General features: G+C 41.3%; 1 protein-coding gene across 2 annotated transcripts; it reads left to right on the top strand.

Moving 5' to 3' along the window:
- Nucleotides 1-3,094: 3,094 nt before the first annotated feature.
- hyal4 (hyaluronidase 4) lies at nt 3,095-20,688 on the top strand. 2 transcript variants are annotated; one of them, XM_086299646.1, is made up of 4 exons: nt 3,095-3,204; nt 9,203-10,192; nt 17,524-17,613; nt 18,168-20,682. In XM_086299646.1, exons 2-4 carry the CDS (start codon nt 9,236-9,238, stop codon nt 18,666-18,668), a joined length of 1,548 nt encoding a protein of 515 aa, XP_086155772.1. In that variant the 5' UTR covers nt 3,095-3,204; nt 9,203-9,235; the 3' UTR covers nt 18,669-20,682. The 2 variants fall into 2 exon arrangements, with proteins under 2 accessions (XP_086155772.1, XP_086155773.1); XM_086299647.1 differs by lacking the exon at nt 3,095-3,204 and adding an exon at nt 8,338-8,413 and having other exon boundaries at nt 18,168-20,688.
- Nucleotides 20,689-20,864: the final 176 nt, after the last annotated feature.

Raw genomic sequence — 20,864 nt, 5'->3', positions numbered from 1 at the left:
CTACTAGGTAATTAGTATTAACTAAAACTAATGCACTCACATACAGTAATAAACCATAGATCCCATTTATTATTGAGGATATATCCTTTGAAGCTTTTTGTGCTATACCGCCTATTACTAATGTTTTAGTATAGAATAAATATATAATGAAAAATATGAAGGTGTGCCGTTGTTTCTGGCACTAAGATGATAGTAACAGATCCTTTAAGTCCTATACATTGCAAGGTGGAGCCTCAATGGATCAATCTTGTTTGTCCAGCACATCCCACAGATACTCAATTGCATTCAGATGAGGGGAATTTGGATGCCAAGCCAATGCCTCAAACTTGTTGTGCTTCTCAAACAATTCCTGAACCTTCCTGAACTTTACTTTGTGGCGCATTATCCTACAGAAAGAGGCCGCAGCCCTTGGGCAATACCATTTTCATAAAAGGGTGTACATGGTCTGGAGCAGTGCTTAGGTAGGTGGTAAATGTCAAAGAAAAATCAACATGGATGGTTGGATCTGAAGTTTCTCAGCATTGTCATCCACATGCAGTGGAAATGTGATTCAGACCAGGCCACCTTCTTCCATTGCGCCATGCTTGCATGCCCATTGTTGACACTTTCGCCAGTAGACAGGGGCCAGCACTGGCCCTCTGACTGGTCTGTGGTGGTTTAAACAGAAAGTATAATTTTCCCATGGATACGGTGAGATAGACCACTCAAGCCTCATTTTGTAGTCTTTGTTTCACATAATGCTTTGCTGTAATGCTTCCTGTTCTGCATGTAATTGGGCGTACTATTAGCTTAATTTGTACAATAAATTGTACAAATCCTGTGTTAGTGATGCTCAAAAGCTAGTTTACACACGACTTATTCATTGTTATCAGGTTGCTCCAAAAGCTCCCTGAAAAGCCTTCAGTTGTTTCAGAATGCACTAATTGAGAATAGAAAGCGAGAGACCATATTTCTCTTATCCTGGCTTCTCTTCACTGGCTCTCTGTTAAATTCAGAATTAAAATGAACAAAATCTTGAACAATCAGGCCCCATCACATCTTAATTATCTCATAGTACATTATTATCCTACAAGAGTCCTTTGCTGTTAACCCACAGGCTTAGTTTTGGTTCCTAGCACTTTTATCGGTACAATGAGCGGCAGCGCCTTCAGCTATCAGGCCTCTCTCCCAGTTTAGATTTGGAGGTAGACATTCTCCACTTTCAAGATTAGGCTTAAAACTTTATATTCTGATAAAGCTTATAGTGAGAGCTGGATCAGGTGACCCTGAATCCTCCCTTTGTTATGTTGCAATAGGCTTAGGCTTCTGGGGGACTTCACAAGATGAAATTATTTTATTTTATTTTCACTCATCTCTGTCCTCTTTCTTTCTGTGTATACACCACCACTGTATTTAATCATTAGTAATTAATAAACTCTGCCTCTCTAAACTCTGGCACTCTCACCTATAGCTTTTCTTTTATCCTGTCTCTTTTTGGCTCTCCTCTCTTTCCTCTTACTTCCAACCGGTTGTGGCAGATGGCTGCCCCTCCCTTACTCTGCTGAAGGCTTCGTCCTATTAAAAGCGAGTTGTTCCCTTAGCACTGTTGCCTCATGCTTGCTTGAGATTTTCCGATTCTTTGAATTTCTCTCTAATATTGTTTTTATTCTGTACTACTGTTGTGGATTGGTGGTAAACAATTAAAACTAAATTGAAATTGAACTGAACTGCCACTACATAAGTTAATAATAAAGACACCTTCAAAATGAGTAGAGTCTCTAGCAAGTTCTATTCCATAACGATTGCTCCCTCAATATACAGTGACAGGCAGAGGCCTATAAGATTTCCTCTGTATCAAAGAAAGACACTGACTGTTATTAGTACAGCCAGGGTTATAAAGGGAAAAGTACACAAATGAATTACTGTTGATTGGTAATTTGGTGGTATTTGTTTCCTAAAATAAACCAAAACTTACTTTACACTGTCTCAGATTTACTAAAGCAGAGCTCTAAAAAAAAGTCCATATTTACATATTTCTTCAGAATTTGCCAGAGAAAAATGAACACATTATTCTTACACCCTTTCGTGCACAACTGCTAGAAGTCACTTAATTTTAAAACATAGGTACTGTTTCTAAACACGGGCCTACATTTTCTTTTACTTTGGTGAGCAAGTCAAGAAAAAAAAAATCAAGGCTCTAATACAAATTGTTCCTAGGTGATAAAAAAATATGTCAGAAGATATCTCCTTCAATTTTGTAATTGCTAATATACAAACATCTGTTATGCTGCACTGGTCTCTGAAACAGTTTTCTACAGTTTTCACTGATCCAGTCAAACAGGCATTCATACAGTGCTGTTATTTGTAACTGATTATTTGTTTTTGGTACACACACACACTCAGCCTGAGGATACATGCACATGTACAGCAGGAGCTTGGATTGATTCAGCAACCTTCTGGTAACTGAACCAAATTAGTCTCAGCTCATTTATAACAAGGCATCTGTTTTTTGGTGAACCCATTTAGGAGAAACATGATTCTGGTGTTCTAGCTCCAGCAGGGCAAGAAGGAGCCTTTAGTTCAACAAAGGCCGTTACGCTGAGACATGAAGTAGGCGGCACACTGTTGTACAATATAACACAAATGCCATTAAAAATAATGTAGGTTTAAGACAGTGCAAACGTGGTTTCATTTTTCACACCCAGAAGCTGTATCCATCTTTATATGATGTTAATACTACGTATAGACTAATATATTCGAGTAAAAAAATGCAAGGGACAACTTATTTTATTTATTTTAATTGAATGTAAAGTTCATATGCAAAAAAGTGAGATTAGATCTGGTCAGACTTTCTCACAGACAGTTGATGACATTTTTGTTTACATGTGTGTTCTAGACTGACTGATGTGGATGAATTGACTTTTTTTTTCCAGGGAGGATCAGACATTTGATGAGCTCTACAAGCTAACGAATTTAAACCCTCACTCTCTCTCCTTTGTTTCTGTGCCTCTCTTCCCTCCTCCCTCCTTCCCTCTCTGCTCTCTAATCACTGTGTTGTGGTAGTCACACTTTCTCCTCCCTCTCGTCTCCTCTCTGTGCTGTATATAAGTGCAGATGGCTGGCTTGTATTTCAGACTGCAAGAAGGAATGAATGCAAGCATGCAGCACAGACAGCCACCATGACTCCTGCTTTGAACCCTGAAGAAGAGACCCGAGCATCTATAGGTGAGCTCTTACACCCTTAGCATGTTTTCACCAGATAACTGTTAAAAACTTTTATTTTATCAGGCTGAAAGATCATGCCTTTCTGGGACCTTTTGTTTTGCTGCACAAAGAGGAAGATAAAAGTATTTTTAAACCCTGAGGGAAGCAGCCACCCTTGGTGAATGCTCTGGGTGATGCAGGAAGGGGAGGAGGAGGATAGGAGTGCCCAATCATCCAAGGAATGTTGGCTCAATGTTAAAAAATAACCCTCAAAGTGAGGAGTTTTTCCCCATTGAGAAATCAGATGCACGGCAGCAAATTTCTTAAGCATCTGAGTGGAGATTTTACCCAACAGGCACAAGCTGTGCATCAGCTGTAACAGAGGCAGTAACAAAATCCCATTTTAAGGATGCTTTGACTCATAAAGTGTCACAGCAAGAATACCTGACAACAAGAGAGAGCACAGTTTTCAAGTGTTGTTACTAAAAGCAGCTGGATACTCACCTATACCATACACCTATACTGTAATTGCTGACCTTATTTCAAATTTGAGCATAGATTAAACCTACTATCGACTCCTGTTTTTATAGTTATTCTTTCTGACATGCAACTGAAAGAATGAAAACTAAAAATTTCTTTTAAACATTAATTTACTGAATATTTGATTATAATCCATTCAAATTCTCTCATAATATAATCATATAATTGTGATATTGATAGGTCTGGAAGCTTACACAGTTGGCATTTGTGTCGGCTTCCTTTCCTGGTCTCAAACAGGCTAAATGTTTTTAACACAGCAGTTCTTTTCCAGTCTTATTGATCAAAGCACCTAAAGTGCTTTGATTTGATACGTTCTTGCAGCTTTTAACAGAAATTGTTGTGCAGTGATTTTCCTGTCAAATACATTTACACTGCTGCGCTTGCTTTGAGTTAGTATTATGTTAACCTCTTCAAATATTTCCACTCTGCAGCGCTTAACCATTAATATGACTGGTCGCGCATTTGCCATACATTTCATGTTACCACACAGGGGAAACTGGTTTCACCTAAGTTGATAATCACATTTGTGTGAACACTTGCCTGATTGCTGTTGTCATAGTAAGTGAATCCAGATAACAGAAAGAAACCCTGGGCATGCTGAGCTGGTTTAATAGTACAGGGCCCAGGTGACACCTGATGGGATGGTAGCTACCATTAGACTGTTTATAAAAGATGAAAGTAGCTTCCAGGTCTGGAGAATGAAGCAAAAGCAGAAATGGCCTAAACCAGAATTCTTTACAATGAGCCATAGACTCTGGGGGTACAAATTTCAACTTTGGTAGTTCCTGTTTTCCAGCTTTTGTTTTCTGGAATCAGGACCACATTTGCTCAGCAATAACATGTGTTAAAAGGCTTCTCTCGCTCCTCTGGTTAACATGGTTGGACCAGCTTTTTTGTGCCTCGTGGAAAATTCTGAGGCAGAGTCGTGTTACTGAGTGCTCGTAGAGATGATAGCAGAGACGAGCTGCAAGGCCACTTTCAGTTTGAGAAAATACAATACAAAATCAGTTGGGTAGACTTAAAACAAAGCTCTTTGTTACCTGTTACACAACTCTCACGTTTGTACACAGTACACTGTATAAAGATGATAAACTGCAAGACGCTATACTGTAGCAAATATTTCAATAGCTTTTAAGAAGACGATTCCCGTCATGAGCCTGAGTCTTGCGCATCAGGCTTGTTCTGGGTTGGAATGACGTGTCTTTTCTGTCAGATTCTATAAATGGTTGATCAGAATTGTTAATGCCGTTCATTTCACTGTCATTTCATTTCTTTGAACCCTTTTGTCCTAAAGGTTTGTTTGATTACACCTAAAACCAGTTGACATCCTAGACCTTTTATCCATTAAGTGAACTAAATTCAATTCGTTCAAATAGTTCAAATAGTGCCAAATCACAACAACAGTTGCTTCAAGGTTTTATATATTGTAAGGTTAACCCCAGCAATCAGATGACCCCCTATGAAAAAGCACTTGGTGACAGTGCAAAAGAAAAGCTCTCTCAGTTTTCTGGCAGAACCGGGTTCAGGGAAAGGTGGCCATCTGCTGCCAGTGGTAAGCAGCGAGGGGAGGAAAACAAGGCAAAAAACCTGCTGTGGGAGACAGCCAGATGAAACACTAATGACTGAATAAAAAGTGGTGTATAAGCACATGGTGAGTGAAAAGAGGTGACTGAAGAAGAATCACTTGGTCCATCATGGGAAACCCTGTGCCCAATCCTAACCCAAATGGCCTATGGGTTATTGCAACATAACTAATGGAGAATTCAGAGTCAGCTAATCCAGTCCTAACTATATGCATTGTCAAAAAAGGAAAGTTTAAAGCATAATCCTAAAAGTAGAGAGGGTGTCTGTCTCTCAAGTCCAACTGGGAACTGCTCCCACAGCAGAGGGGCCTGAAAGCTGAAGGATCTGTCTCCCATTCTACTTCTACATACACATGTAGGTTAATTTAGTAAGGATGTTTATTTTTTTCTTTATTCAACTGTTTTATTGAGGCCATTTTATTAGTTCGGAAGTTGGATTTAAAATCAGGTCTGCTTCTTAATCAGACATAACCAACGAATAGAAAGCCTGCAATGTTAAAAGCTTTCTGAATCTGACTGAAGAACAGTAATGTGACTTGGCGATGTTTAGTTGGCGCCGAGACATATTTATGTGACAGACGGTGTATGTCAGAATATCTTTTATTTCGACTCTTTGCTCTGCCCTGCCCACAGGGAACTTGGCTCAGTTCCCAAGCATCAAAAGCAGGAAATGAGTCTCCCTCTTCTCACATTTCTGTTTTCAGAACATTGTCCTCTTTTAGAAACACCTCGCACAGGGAGTAGCATTTACTTCTGAGGTCCACTACAGAGGTGTGAAATTAGCTTCTTTGAGGTCACAAGGGTTGTGGAGGCTGTACAGCAAAACCTAGATGACTCACCAAAAATAATAATTGCCATTCTTCCAAAACTGTATATGAACTTACAAAAGAGTAAGTTACTGCAAATTATACCACTTTATGTCAACATTCCTCCCATAAACCCAAAATTTCAGACACTGGCAACTGTAGGTCATATTCACCCAAATTTTCCTACAATCACTGAAAATTAGACATTCTTATACCTTCTTGTACAATATTTGTTGAATGAGTGGAGCCAGTCCACAAGGACCACAGACACCAACAAACTCTTATCTTAATCAATGCCAGACCGGGTTGTGGTTCGGAGCTACTCTGGATAAATAATTTATTTTGACATAAAGCCAGACTTTGAATATAAATTCCAGCATGTTTAATCGGTGGCTTCTCCTTCATCATTTATCGTGATAAGGACCACTTAGTGGAGAATATGAAAGCTTAGTTCAGCTCACCATCAATGGTGAACTTAGACTGTCAATCAAGCTTGCTTGTGTTAGTTGATGAATTTGTTCTCGTCCCATTCATTGAAACAACACAAACAAAAGAAACCCCTGTTAAAAGGGAGTTTTTTCATTTCCACTGCTCATAAGGGATCACATGATGTCAGAGTTGTCTCTGTTTGTTCTTAATATGGTAGTGTCTTTACCTTACAATATAAAGCACCTGAAGCTAATTGTTGTGATTTGGTGCTATATAAGTCAAATAAAACCGAGTTGAATCAGCTCAACCTTTTTGCTCAAAACAAAAACTAACAAAGAGAATAATCACTAACATTCCTCTGATCAAATCATCCATGCATTTACTGTAATTCTACAGTATAGTGAACTTTAAAAACTAAATTGCTAACAGTAAGTGCAGTCAAATGAATACAGAGAGAAACTGACTGCAAAAATAAAGGAAAGTAATTTGATTCTCATATTGTGTGTTGAGCAAAACTGAAAGTGAGGGAGAAAAAAAAACTTTCCATATAAGAGAACAAAATATAAAAAGCTGTATCATTATATCTCAAGAACACCAGTGAGAAGATAAAATAGAAGATTTATATTAATTACACAGGACTCGTTACAGCCTCAGGTTGTATTTTCAGCATAGGAAGGAACACATGAAACTTTGGAAAGGATGCAAACTCTCTGTTACTCCTTCTCCCAAATGCCCATCCAGTACTGTTCCTTCTCCAGCCTTGGTTGTTATACTGTTCCTCTGCCACTGAGAGTACACCTTGGATGGCTCAGTTTGTTTATTTTCCTGGCGTTTGTCTCTCTGGTATACCTCTTCAGGTGGCTGGCCAAGGCTGTGAGTCTTTCCTTGGCGGTTTTTAAGACCTCAGCTATGGGCACCTTGCTTGAACATTTTAGCCATCCCTTTAGATAACTTAGTTAGATAACTTCACGCCTTGCTACCTTCAGCCTGGTTTCTAGCCTCCTCCATGAAGGGTACTGCTCCTTTGCACTGTTAACCTTGTAGCCAAGCTTCTCAGTTACCACTGCTACCATGGTGTAAATAAGCTGGTGATGCGAAATGCTCACCTTGAGCTTTAATAACAGGAATTCACAAAATGGTCACAAAACGGTCTCTGTAACAAACGTATGTCATATGTACACCATTACTTTATCACATATCATTCTGTAAAAGAAAATGTTATGTGAAAAAGTAAACAATTTAACATCCAAACTTCTAGACTGGGGCTATCAAGGTTATCATATATTGGGGGGCCACATACAACCCACTTTGATTTGACTTTATTGCTGCAGTATGAATGGCTGTGGGGAGGGTCTTTATCAGCAGGACAAACAGTAAAATTTATTTTTTTAAAAACAGTTAAAAGTCCAAAAGATATGCCCTCCTCCACATTTTCAAAAGCTATCCAAAGGGCCAGATTGGAGCCTTTGCCAGGCTGATGTTGGCCTGTTCTAGCCAGAATGCTTTTCAAATATTTTTTAGCATAAAATATTTTACAATTATAACTAGTTCAAAATTCAAACCATATTCAGCAAATAAGATCACCTCTTGTCTGCCATTAGTACTTTACTAAACATTCAGCCAGTAAGCTGCTCACACACTAGATGACTAAAAGGGTAATCAATAAATAAATAGCATATAAATAAATTGCATTTTCGTTAATAAAGAAATTCAAATGAAATTTTTTTGAACATCCAGGTTTCAGACATCTGATTGTTGTCTCTGCTCTGTGACTGGATGTTTGCTTGAAAAAGTTGGGATGCAGCAAACACTGAAACTTGCTGAGACATTTGGAAGGAAGACCTGTCATTACAGCTTGAGGCTTCAGTTATGGTAAGGGGAGAATACATGTGCACAGAAAAGCCGTGCTCTGTCTAGCAGAAGTCCATGTACCTTGGTGTCAACTGACTTAGTCTATGTGACCTCTGACTCATACCATGCAAATCCTTTTAATCATTTATGTATTTTGGAAAGAGTAAAAGGCCAAGAGTAAATAATGTAGAATGTCAAAACTGAGTGAATGCAACATATTATCAAGACTTGAACACGGCAAATTTCCATGTACACGCACACTCATAAAGTCAGATGTTGAAGCTTTGACGATCCTCTATTGTGTTGAAAGATGAAATAAACAGTTAAACCAGACCATTGTTAATTCAGAAGAACTGTTGAGCTCATCAAATGTGACTTCAATAAAATTGCCAAACAATATAAAAACAGTCAGGGCAAATGAAATTTAGGAGAGCTTACCAGATGTACTGCAACATTTTATACATAAAAAAAGTCTCTGTCAGTTTTGTGAAATGCTGCATTATATGTGAAAACAGTCTCTTAACTCTGAGGTCAGGACCCAAAGTGGTGCCACATGAAATATATGAAAAATCCCCAGAGAAAATCTTACTATCCTGCTCTGCGTTGCTTTGTTTTGTAGCCATCCTTACCTTTACTATTTTGTTATTGTAACTTTCATTAGACAGATGATACAACAAATTTCATGCAGGTTACAAAGGTGAAACAATAGATAAATAATAATTAAAAAAAAAAGTCTTACAGATGAAAAAAATGTCTGAGTTTTGTTTTTCATTTGTTTTTCTTTTTCCCTGTCACTTTTCCCTTTGTCAGGATGACTGACAGCTGCACCTTCTGAATCCCAGAATGCCTGTTGTGCCAGTACTTGGGGAATCCTCCTCCCACCATGCTGTACCTGTTGCGCTCACCTGCTCCTGGCTGATTTTGCTATTTCATTCAGCTTTTGGTCAGAAACCTGCCAAACTGCCTCTGATTGGCCGAAAACCTTTCATTGCTGCCTGGAATGCTCCACTGGACTTGTGCACCTTCAGGTACAACATAACCACCAACGTTAACCACCTATTCCACATCCAGGGAAGCCCACGTGCTGATTGGACAGGCCAGAACGTCACAATTTTCTATGCCAACCGGCTGGGCTACTACCCTCACTACACCCCACATGGCAAAGCCGTCTTTGGTGGCCTACCTCAAAACTGCAGCCTGGACCAACACCTGTTCAAAGCCCACCAGGACATCAACTACTTCATACCTGCAGAGGACTTTCGTGGCCTGGCTGTTATTGACTGGGAGTTCTGGCGACCTCAGTGGAGTCGTAATTGGCACAAAAAGGACATCTATAGACGCAAATCAAAGGAGCTAACCAAGAAAGCATACATCAACGTGACTGCAGCACAAGTGGAAGAACTGGCACGGCGGAGGTTTGAGAAAAGTGCCAAGATGTTCATGCTAAAAACCATTCAGCTGGGGAGACAGCTCCGGCCCAGTGCCCTCTGGGGTTTTTACCTCTACCCTGATTGCCACAATTACAACCTGCATGATCAGAACTATACAGGCTTCTGCCCCCTGCTGGAGAGGCTGAGGAATGACGAGCTGGTGTGGCTATGGAACAGCAGCATGGCCCTCTATCCCTCTGTCACAATCAGGAAGCATCACAGCAACAGCATCAGCAACCTGCACTTCACCCAGCACAGGATCAGAGAGTCGCTCCGAGTCGCCTCACTGACCTCAAAGGAGTATGACCTTCCCACCTATGTGTACCTGAGGCTGGGCTACCGAGATGAGGCCCTCAACTTTCTCACTACAGTAAGAGCAAAGTTTACCAAAATATTATATATTTTTTTCTACTGTGTGTTCTGGATAAAATTTCCATTATGCAACAAAGTAGTTTGTTTTCCTTTCACAGGGATACTTTTAATTCAATTTTATTTTTATGGCACAAAATCACAACAACAGTTCCTTAACAGTGTAAGATAATACCCCAATAATCAGATGACCCCCATGAGCAAGCTCTTGCCGACAGTGGGAAGGAAAAATCCCTTTTGTCAAAACGAAACCTTCAGTTGAGGTGAGGGGAAGTGAGACAAAAGACACACTGTGGAAGAGATACAGAGATTATAGTAACTAATAATTAAATAAAGAGATCACCCGCAGCCTATGCCTGTTGCAGCATAACTAAGGGAGGGTTCAGGGTTACCTGCTCCAATTCAAGTCAATTCAGTTCAGTTTTATTTACAAAGCACCAAATCATAACAACAGTCAACTCAAAATACGTTGTACTGTAAGATAGACCCTACAATAATCCTTGATTCCAAACTGGGATCTGGTTCCACAGAAGAAAGGCCTGAAAGCTGAAGGATCGACCCTAAGAACCACAAGTATGGCTAGAGCAACATGCTCCATTGGACAGATATAGTAGTATGTGGTGAAATATGCTCTTTCAAATAGTCGCTGCCACTACTCTTATTGCAGTTTTCTGGATCAACTGAAGGCTTTTCAGAGAGCATTTAGGAAAATATGATAATAATCAACTGCGGTAGTCCAGCCTATAAGTAATAAATGCAAGAATTAGTTTTTCAGCATCACAATGAGACATGTTTCTAATTATAGAGTAGTTTTAAATTTGTGTTTTATGTGCATTGAAGGAGATATCATGGTCAGAAACCACTCCATTACCGCGGAGAAGGTAATGCCAGCCGTACCATGCCATAGACACAAAGATTTTCAGGGCTGAGTACAATAGCCTCAGTTTTATCTGAATTTTGAAGCAGACCTAAAAACAAAACAAAAACAAAAAAATCCAACCTACAATTTATTTTTTTCCCCAATATTTCATTTACATTTTTTTTTATTGATTTTTAAATTGTTATTTAAAGCACTATGACATACCATAACACACAGTGGTTAGCACTGTTGTTTCACAGGAAGAAGGTTCTGGGTTTTAGTCCTTCTGGCTAGAGCCTTTCTGTGTGAGCTTGCATGTTCTACCCATACTTGTGTGGGCTCTCTCTGGGTACTCCAGCTTCCTGCCACAGTTTAAAGACATGCAGTTAGTGGGGTTAGGTTAATAGCTTAATTAATTGTCGTCTGTGTCTCTACATTAGTCTTGTTGCAAACTGGCGACCTGTCCAGGATGAATCCCATCTTACCCTGTGGCAGCTTAGGGGTGGTAGGTCGGCCTTGTTGCATGTTATCTTGGGCAAACTAAGACAAAATAGAACCAATAGAATATTTTTTTGTTGTTCTTTCATTTGTCTTCTGAATTTGACTGGTAATGCAATTCCTCATTCATGATTAACTTCTATGGGAAAGTCATTCAAATCTTGCCAGATTTATTGGACTGTAAAATTATTTTAAACATAAATGACAATTCTGAACTTCCATCCATCCATCCATCCATCCATCCATCCATTTTCTTCCACTTATCCGGGGCCGGGTTGCGGGGGCAGCAGCCCAAGCAGAGAAGCCCAGACCTCCCTCTCCCCAGCCACCTCCTCCAGCTTATCCGGGGGAACACCAAGGCGTTCCCAGGCCAGCCGAGAGATATGATCTCTCCAGCGTGTCCTGGGTCTGCCCCGGGGCCTCCTCCCAGTGGGACATGCCCAGAACACCTCACCCAGGAGGCGCCCAGGGGGCATCCTTGTCAGATGCCCGAACCATGTTTAACTGCTGGTTCAATTCTGAACAAAGTCAGTTAAACATGATGATATATCAAAAATGCATTTAAAAAATCTTCTTTGATAGTTGACATGAAATACTCAATGAGTTCCTCTTTTTGGATACCCACACAATACGTGTGCTAAGTTTCATCACAAACCTCTGCAAAATTCCTGAGAAATTAAAGGAGGTTCATGCTCAAATTCAATAAGCTCAGCGGAGTATGACATAACATCAGAATTTAAATTAGTACCTTCCTTTTCTTGGCCACTTTCACTATATGTCTTAAATGTATGACATCAAAACCACTGCATTCCTTAGACAATAAAAGACAATTGTGCTGTTTCCTTCCTTCTGATCAAAATTCCATTAAAAAATTGTGGATTAATTAAATACAACATGCATTTTCAAAAGATAATTTAAAATGTAATAGCCTTTTTGGTTTTTAAAATTCCAAAACCATACAACAAGAACTTTAGGCAATGTCTGAATTTTCTGATTTTCAGTCTTATGAATAAATGTGAATCGAAACCTCTAAGCAGAACATATTCTTTCCTATTTGAACTGCATTTTAGGATGCATGCAAAAGGTGGTTGGCACACATAAGCAAAACCTTAGTTAAGTCAGAATGAGTCAGAGGATAAAGGTTGGAAGGGATAAAAAGTACAGCAGCGGTAGCCGCAAAGGAAAATATGTTTCAGCCTCCACATTGACTTAAGGCTCCTTATACTGTATATGTAACAGTACTGGCACCTGTGCAGTCCTGTTCCATACTGGTCTCTAAAACGTTTGACTAGAAAAAAAGCAGGATTTTACTAGTGGTAGAAAAATATAGAGCCACAGACATGGATCAGTGAAGCTTCAGCAGTTTGTCATCTATCACAATATGCAGTGATTTCAGGATAGATAGAAGATAATCTGGATATTGAGAAGTGGGCTCTATGCACCACTTTGAACTGGATTAACAGTGGCGGGCACATAATGATGTCAAGTTGTGAGTACAGAGGCCTAAGTCTAAATCTTCTTCCCATAACATTTTGAGGTATGTGTCAAGTTTAACATTTTACTGTAAAGCAGGGAGATCAGCCCTCTGTTGGTTGGATAAAGTTGTATGGTTGGCCTCGGTAGAGGACTTGAGCCTGAAATCTGGAAACAAATAAAGTGCCTGGCTTGCAAGCATCTTAAAAAGTGTGATGGTGGTAGATTGTATTAGCAAGTTGTTTAAATGATGCCAGTTTCCAGGCTATGACAAGGTCCTTGAAGCAAGTTATTACACTTCTGTGCCACTCAAAAAAACAAACCATAAAATTTGCTCCAGAACAAAATCTGTGGAAGAAGAGACACTCAAACTCAACTCGATCAAAGGCTTTTTCAGCATCAATAGAGACAACACATTCATCAAAATCAGTAGGGCTGGAATAAAATATGTTAAACTTGTGTTAAAATATGAATGGCAGCCTTTGTGATATACTTCACAGAAGACAGGATTAAAGATCCTGGAGAAACTTTAATCTTCTCAGTCAATTTTAGTGCATTACCAAGCTTCAAATATAGACCCAAATGCAAGACTCTGGAAATGAGGTCAACTTACAAAAGCAGCTTTAATAAAAGATATATAAATAAAACCCTAACGGGATAGGAACAAGGAATCAAAGTACAAGGAATCATCAGAGTACTAACAGACACACAAACACAATGTGGGACAATGTGACAAAGGGATCAGTTCTGCATTTTATAGTGGAAAATGTTGTAATTTTGTGTGTTCAAATGACTGGCAAACAATCATCATTTGGCCTCAATTTAAAGATTTAAATCACCAATCCTGATGTTCCAAAGAAAAAGTCAAAAAGCAAATATTGTTTTCTGTAATTCTTAATATGATTGCATATTAGTAATAGTTAAACTTGCAACCCACCCCTTCAAATTAATTGTCATATAATTATTAATTTTTGTATGCAGTAAACATCATTTTCAGTAACAATGTGCTTAAACAGTCAGGCTATACTCTGAGTCTGCTCCCTACTGCCATCTACTGGAGGTTCAGGGAAAACCAAATGTTTGAGGATGATCTGTTGATTCGGCAGGTTAATGGCTGATGTCTTTGAAAAGAAGAAGGCTATTTAAAGAATTTCTTTGAAGTATGATCTTGTGGAGCTTTGCACAACATAACCAGTTTCTCACTGTAACACTGACAAACACTGTTACTAACACTGTAACACTTGGACCACACTGCAGTGTGGTCCAAGCAGTATTAAAAATTCAATGTTCTGTCCACCAGTTCAGAAGTTTTGGCGCGAGATATGTGAAGACTTATCGAAGTGTCTGAAATGTAACATTCCAACTTCCCCCTTAGTGTGTTTGTTGGGCAGCTTAGATAATGTCACTTCAGAAAAGAATATAGCCCATATGGTTTTCACTGCCCTATGCATAGCCAAGAAAACAGTCCTCATGAACTGGAAAAATAAAAATAATCTTAATTCTAACCAATATAGAAATTATCTATTAGATTACATTAGTCTTGATACAGCCTCTGCCACCACATCAGATCAATTGCTCTGGGCTCCTTTGATCAGCTCCATCACCTAGTGGGGGTGGGGGGTCATAGTTTGGTCCCGCCTTCACTGTTGTGATTGGTGTGGGGGTAGGGACAGGCTTAGGGCGTCGGGGGGTTCCCCGGAGGCATCTTCCTTGGGGGGCTCAACCCGGGGTAGCGGTCATGTCCGGTTAGGGGCTCTGTTGGCTCTCAGGTGACTGTTTCCTCGCGGCTGCGTGCAGCGGGGCTAGGGGAGGGTCTGTGCTGACGGACGTGGGTTACTGACCTGGTAGCCTGGCTGCCCCTGGGTGGGTCCGGGATGGGCGTGAGGTTCTGGGGGCGCTCCGTCTCTGGGCTGGGACCCGGACCGGGCCTCGGGGGCTTGGGTCCTGGTTGGTGTGTTGCCGGGGTTGTGGGCGGGTGGGTGCATGGGGGCCCAGCCCTGGAGCAGGGTGCCGCCGGTGCGTCGAGCCACCTGGGGGGCTCTTCAACTGGTGGGGGAGATTGTCACATCTTGCAGGAGCTTTCCTCTCCTCAGGAGCTCCCTCTGCAGGAGGGGGAGATACAGGAGAGGTGGAGGAAGATCTCAGCCTGGGTGTTTATTGTCTTATGTAGTCTGGAAGATGAGTGGATTGTGGGGTGGGTGCAGTTTTCTCTGTGGTGGGGTTGGGTGGACTGTCCCGGGCTCTGTGGGGCGCTGCTGCACTGGGCCCGGTCTGGATGGGCCTGGGCCCCCTTTCCCTGGCGGGTCGCGGAGTATGGGGGTGCCTACTGGGGTCAGCGGGGGAGCTGGCCCCAGGGAGGGGTCACTTGCCCCTCCCTTCCTTCCCTCCCCATCTCCAGCTGCCTCCCTCTTCCCGCTCCACCACAACCACCCACACATGCAGGGCCTTGGAGTAGGGGAATGTCACCAGGGTGCAGAGGAGGCTACCCCCCCCCCCCGTCCCCTTCTGGCTGCCTCTGCCTCAATTTTATCCCACAACTTAGACATTCACATTACTCACACTCTCATTACACATACATATAGGATCTTGGGGGTGGGCACGATACACGGAGTCCAAAGTACCATCAGGGTGTACACCCCACCCCTGGCATCGTTGCCCACCTCTCAATTTTAAATACACGTAGACATTGAGGGCTAGCAGGAGGGACTATGCGCTTACCTGCTGCTCTCTGGCAGGTAGCTCCATGCCCTCCTGGGTTTTAAATGCACCTTAGAACACACATGCATCAACATTACAATGAGCGGGTGGAGGGAGGTTTGGAGTCTTCTCTCACCCCCATTCTCTGCGACCTGCTGGAGCAGGGGGGCTAGGAGGAGGAGTTGGCCGTCCGACTGCGGTCTGGAGTGTGGAGCCTTCCTGCTGCTGCGGAGTCGGGGCGGTCTGCCTCCCCCCACCGCAGGGAAAAGGGTAACACCACCTGGGTCTGGGTGCAGTTCCCCCCTCCAGGGGCGGGGGCACCTAGACCCGGTTTGTAGAGTACGCTTGGGGAGTGTGATTGTGTGTACAGCGTCTCTTTATGTCTGTCTCCACGTTGGTTGAGTGTGGAGTAAGTGCATATGAGAGCATGAGGGTGGGAATGGATGTTTGTATCTGTGTGTGCCTGTATGTCTGTGTCTATATGTCAGGTTGGGTGTCAGGCGCCACCTCTCTGGGGACATCTCAGGCCCTCCAAGGTTTGGAGGCCTATCTCCCCCTACCACCACTTCCCCTGCCAGTGGCAGACCCCCTCAGACATCGGTGCGTTGGTGGTTCTTTGTGTCCGGGGATGGGCGTCCAGGTACACACCGGCTCACTCCTTGGCGGCCGCTTATCGGGGCCTGGAGCCTGGGGCTCGCTCGGGCCACTTCGGAGGTGGGGTGCCCCCGGCCTCTCGGCCTGGGGCTCGGTCACTCAGGCGCAGCTGGCTGCCGGCGGAGCTCACGGGCGCGTCACTGCAACTCCCCCTGGCTTCTGCTCCGCGGCTGCTGAGTGAGCCCTCATCTGGGACTCTCCTCAGCTCTTTCTGGGACAGTGGCGCGGCTGCCCCTCTGTTGGTCTTCCTTGGTCTCTTGTGTTCTGGGGGCCTCTGGATGTCTGGAGTTTTGATCTCCTCCACACCTGCTTCACGCCCTGGAGGACGGGGCTGTGGCCCCCCCACACCCTCTAGCAGATCATTACATGAAGGAACCTTTCAAAAAAAAAACAAAAAAAAACAAGCGCGTCCATGCTCACAGGTGTACACACGGGTGATCACACCCACAAACTACACCCTTTTTGGCTCCTACCTCAAAGCACACTGTGTTCTGTTGATCTTATGTGCTGCACAATAATGTTTAACATTTAGTATTTACTGTCATATTCCCATATATCATTGTGATGTTGTTTATTCTATTACTCTTGTTCTCTTCTGCTTGCTTTCTTTTTTCTTTCTCAGCAGGTGATCCAGGTGATTGATATATGCATTTTTTTTTCTCTGCCCGTTCTGTTGGTTTTTGTCTTTTGCCCTTCTCCCCCGTCCCTCTTCTCAGCTGTTTCTCTTTCCCTCTTTCTTTCTCCCCTTCTTTCCCCCAGTCAAGTCTGTCCCGTATTCAGTAAGTGAAAATAAAATAAACAATAAAAGGTGAATCAAATTGACCATTACGGCAAGGCTGGGATGGTCAATTTGGTAAAGTAAATCCGTTGGGCATCTTTCTTTGCCTTTAGACAACAATTCTGATGGCAAAAGAGCCAAACGGGACAGGCCAAAAGAAAAAAAAAAAGAAAAAAAAAAAAAATTCAATGTTCAAATATGTTGACCTTTGTATTATTTTTATTGTTCTTTTATTTTTTTTTATTTTCTTCAGCTACTTCATCATCACTTCGCCATCAATAATTTGAGATCCCTGCCTTAAATGGTGGCGTGGTAGTGATGGTGACAGACATGTGTGATGTGATGTGATGGTTTACCTGTATTTTTCCTGTAGGACGATTTGATCCACACCATAGGGGAGAGTGCTGCACTGGGAACTGCAGGATTTGTCATCTGGGGAGATTTAAATTTGACCTCATCCAGGGTAGGTGGTCTTTGCCCTACATTAACAAAGTAAAATTATTTATAGTATGTTTTCATCATATATGCTGGTGCATATGGAGATTTATTTATGAACATCTAACAAAATCACAAGAGGTGACTGTGCATGCATATGCTCTTCTGACGTTTGTGATTAATATTTTTAATGTGCAGCGATGTTATACATAAAGCTGAACTCCTAATACATCTTTAGGAATTCAGTTCATTTTAGTTCAGTTTTATTTATATTGTTCCAGCCAGTTGACAATAACAGTCTCTTCAAGTTGCTTTACAGTGGGGGGAAATAATTATTTCAACCTCTGCTGAAATTGAAAGTTTCTTTCATCATCCATGAGGAATCAGAATCTGTGAGGATGCCACTCCATTCCAACCTATACATTTTCATTTTAAGGTTATATTTAGGCACTGGCGAATCTTTGTCATAGTGAGTCTGGTTCATCATTGGGTTTAAAGCAGAACTTGATGTGAAGCCACTAAACTCAAAATTTTGGCTGTAGTATCATATAAGCTATTACGAATTTCACCTTGTTTCCACAGCACAGCTGCACCCACGTCAAGTCCTTCCTAAGCCACCGCTTGGGTCTGTACATCACCAATGTGACACGGGCCGCAGAAATCTGCAGTGAATTCCTGTGCCAGAGTAATGGCCGCTGCATCCGCCGGGACCCCCACGCCCGGCATTACCTCCACCTAAGTGCTGACAGTTACCGCATCCATCCCTCTGAGGATGGGGACTTTACTGTGAATGGCTGGCATTCACCGCATGAACAGCAGCTACTAATGGAGAGGTTCCGCTGCCACTGCTATGAGGGCCATAATGGTGAGAACTGCGACAGCATCAACAAAGTGAGAGAAGATAAAGGGCCATGGGAGGAAGAGGAAGAGTACGAAGATCACGACAAGAAGAGGACAGAGTGGGAGGATGAACAGGATGAACAGCAGGAGGCAGGAGAGAGTGCAGCAGCGCCAACTTGCGTCAGCCATCACTTAACTTTGTTGCTCCTGTTGAATTTATTATTAGTAAAGATATATGTTTGAAGATGGCTTCAAAAGAGAAAGTTAGTTTCAATTTAGCTGCAGGTAGATGTGACATGTCAACACTGCAGTAAATATAATGTTCTAATTCAAAATGTATTTTTTATTTTATCCAAGGATACTGACATAAACTTGACTTTATGCACCATAAAGCTAATTGCAGTAATAGGAACGTCTTGCTGATGCTGTTTGATAAATGTGCTATAAACAATTGCAAAATACCACCTGAAATACAATACATGCAGAAAACATGTCTCATGAAAACATTTTACCCAATCAGAAAATGATTGCCTGTCAGTCAATTATTCATTTATTCGGACTAAACATTATTTGTGGCCTAAATCAGCAGTGTACCCATTGAAACAGAAGGAAAAATGGAATTGCACAGCCAATATACATGCTTGAATTTATTCACTGTAACTCATATTGCAGAGAAATCATGTGAAATGCCTTATAGTTCATGAAAAAAGGCAGAGCTGGCTTGTCGCATGATGATCCTCCGTTTTGCTTTGTCCACAAAAACCAAAGGCTGCTCAAAATACAATACTGCACATCCATATATAGGAGCACAATTACAAAGACTTGATGCATTTTTAAAGACATCCTTTATTTCCAATACCTTGAATGAACTGTTACTATACTTTGCGGTATATGTACAAATTTATATTTTTGTATTGTTACTTGTTACTTGTAGTCTTTCCAGGAGATGTCACAAACCATTTTGGAGCCTGTTAGGATGCAGCATATAGCTGCTTTTAACTTCAGAATACATTCTGTTGGGTTTGTTACCCTGAAGAACAGAAAGACTTTTTATATTATTGATCTCTGGATTTTGTATTTGATTCTACTTCATCTCAGTGTGACTGGTAAATGGCTACTGTCTCTGAATGTACAACTGCAAGTCCAAGGAAGCACTCAACTGGATGCAGGAGATGGCACAAACTATATCTGACAGACACAGCCTCTGGAAACTGAGGTCCTTTAATTTCACCTTTTTACCAAAGTTTACCAGTTTTTTGATACCTCAGGTTCTCGTGAAACTCTTTATTCAGTCTCTCTCTCTCTCTGTGTCCCAAAGTGCTTTTCTTTGGATAATTCCAAGTATAAAGCATACTTATAACTACGATGCCAAAGTTGACAAAACAAAGTTGTCATATCTATTCACCATTTATCATTTTAGAACCAGCCTCCATCAGCAAATACTGTTTGTTCAGTAATAAAACTGTAGATGGTCTAACTTTCATTAATGTATTAGGAATTTATTGATTTTACCAATCATAACACAATGTAAGAAAATCTTCTAATTCGGTATCCTTGTTCCTAACAAAAACAGTTTAAAGAATCAGAATCAGAATCATGTTTATTGGCCAAGTATATGTGCAGACACATACAAGGAATTTGGTTCCGGTAGATGGTGGCTCTCAAGTCATTGGCTCAAAGTCATTAGATAATAAAATTTAATGTTGTTACTTTTTCTAAATGAAATCAATCCCCTAAAGTTTGCTTTACATTCAGAGTGAACAAACAGTATTGAGTAATGACACTAACCTGAAACATTACCTTTGGAGAAGTTGGCAGTTTGTTGCAGTTTAAATAGCTGATGAAAAGGCAGCCTATGTTGCTTATGTAGTCAAAGAGACAGAAGAAAACAGGGGTAGAAGGGGTACTCCAATAAATTTTAGTATTTAACATTAAGCAACAATGAAGCACATCACATGGACGGCTCAAGCCTGCCTTTAGGTTAGTGTTTTTAGGCTTTTACTTCAGACTTTGTGTAGCAATTGTAAATTTCCTGTAGTCACTGTATTCTTTATTAAATCTTAAGATTGTAAACTACATATGTAACAAGGAGTATGCAACACATGAAAAATGTTACCTGACTGTAAATGCACTGCTAATAAACACTTTCCAAAGCTACAGTGTGTTTCTTCCTTTTCCTGCCATTATTACATAAAGTGATGAGTTCAGGGGAAGTAACAAAGAAACATCTTCCGCTTAGTGAGTTGAGTTGCAGCCAACTGGATCATCTACTGATCCAGATCAGATTGGATATGAATCTGATGGGGCAGATTCACGTTCCGTTGACATTATTTATCTTTGTCTTTATATTAGGTTTTCAAACAATGAAAAAACTGTGTCTTGAAAAACGTTGACTACCTTTTCTACAGTCAGTCATTAAACCTCAGACCCAGTTAGTGA

The sequence above is a fragment of the Aulonocara sp. 'chitande type north' Nkhata Bay genome, linkage group LG7 (genome assembly GCF_057382095.1).
Source record: "Aulonocara sp. 'chitande type north' Nkhata Bay isolate Kocher_YH1m ecotype deep benthic linkage group LG7, A_spYH_male_GT1.1, whole genome shotgun sequence".
NCBI lineage: Eukaryota > Metazoa > Chordata > Actinopteri > Cichliformes > Cichlidae > Aulonocara > Aulonocara sp. 'chitande type north' Nkhata Bay.
Note: the sequence above shows the minus strand (reverse complement) of the source record. Positions and strands in the feature narration are given on the sequence as shown.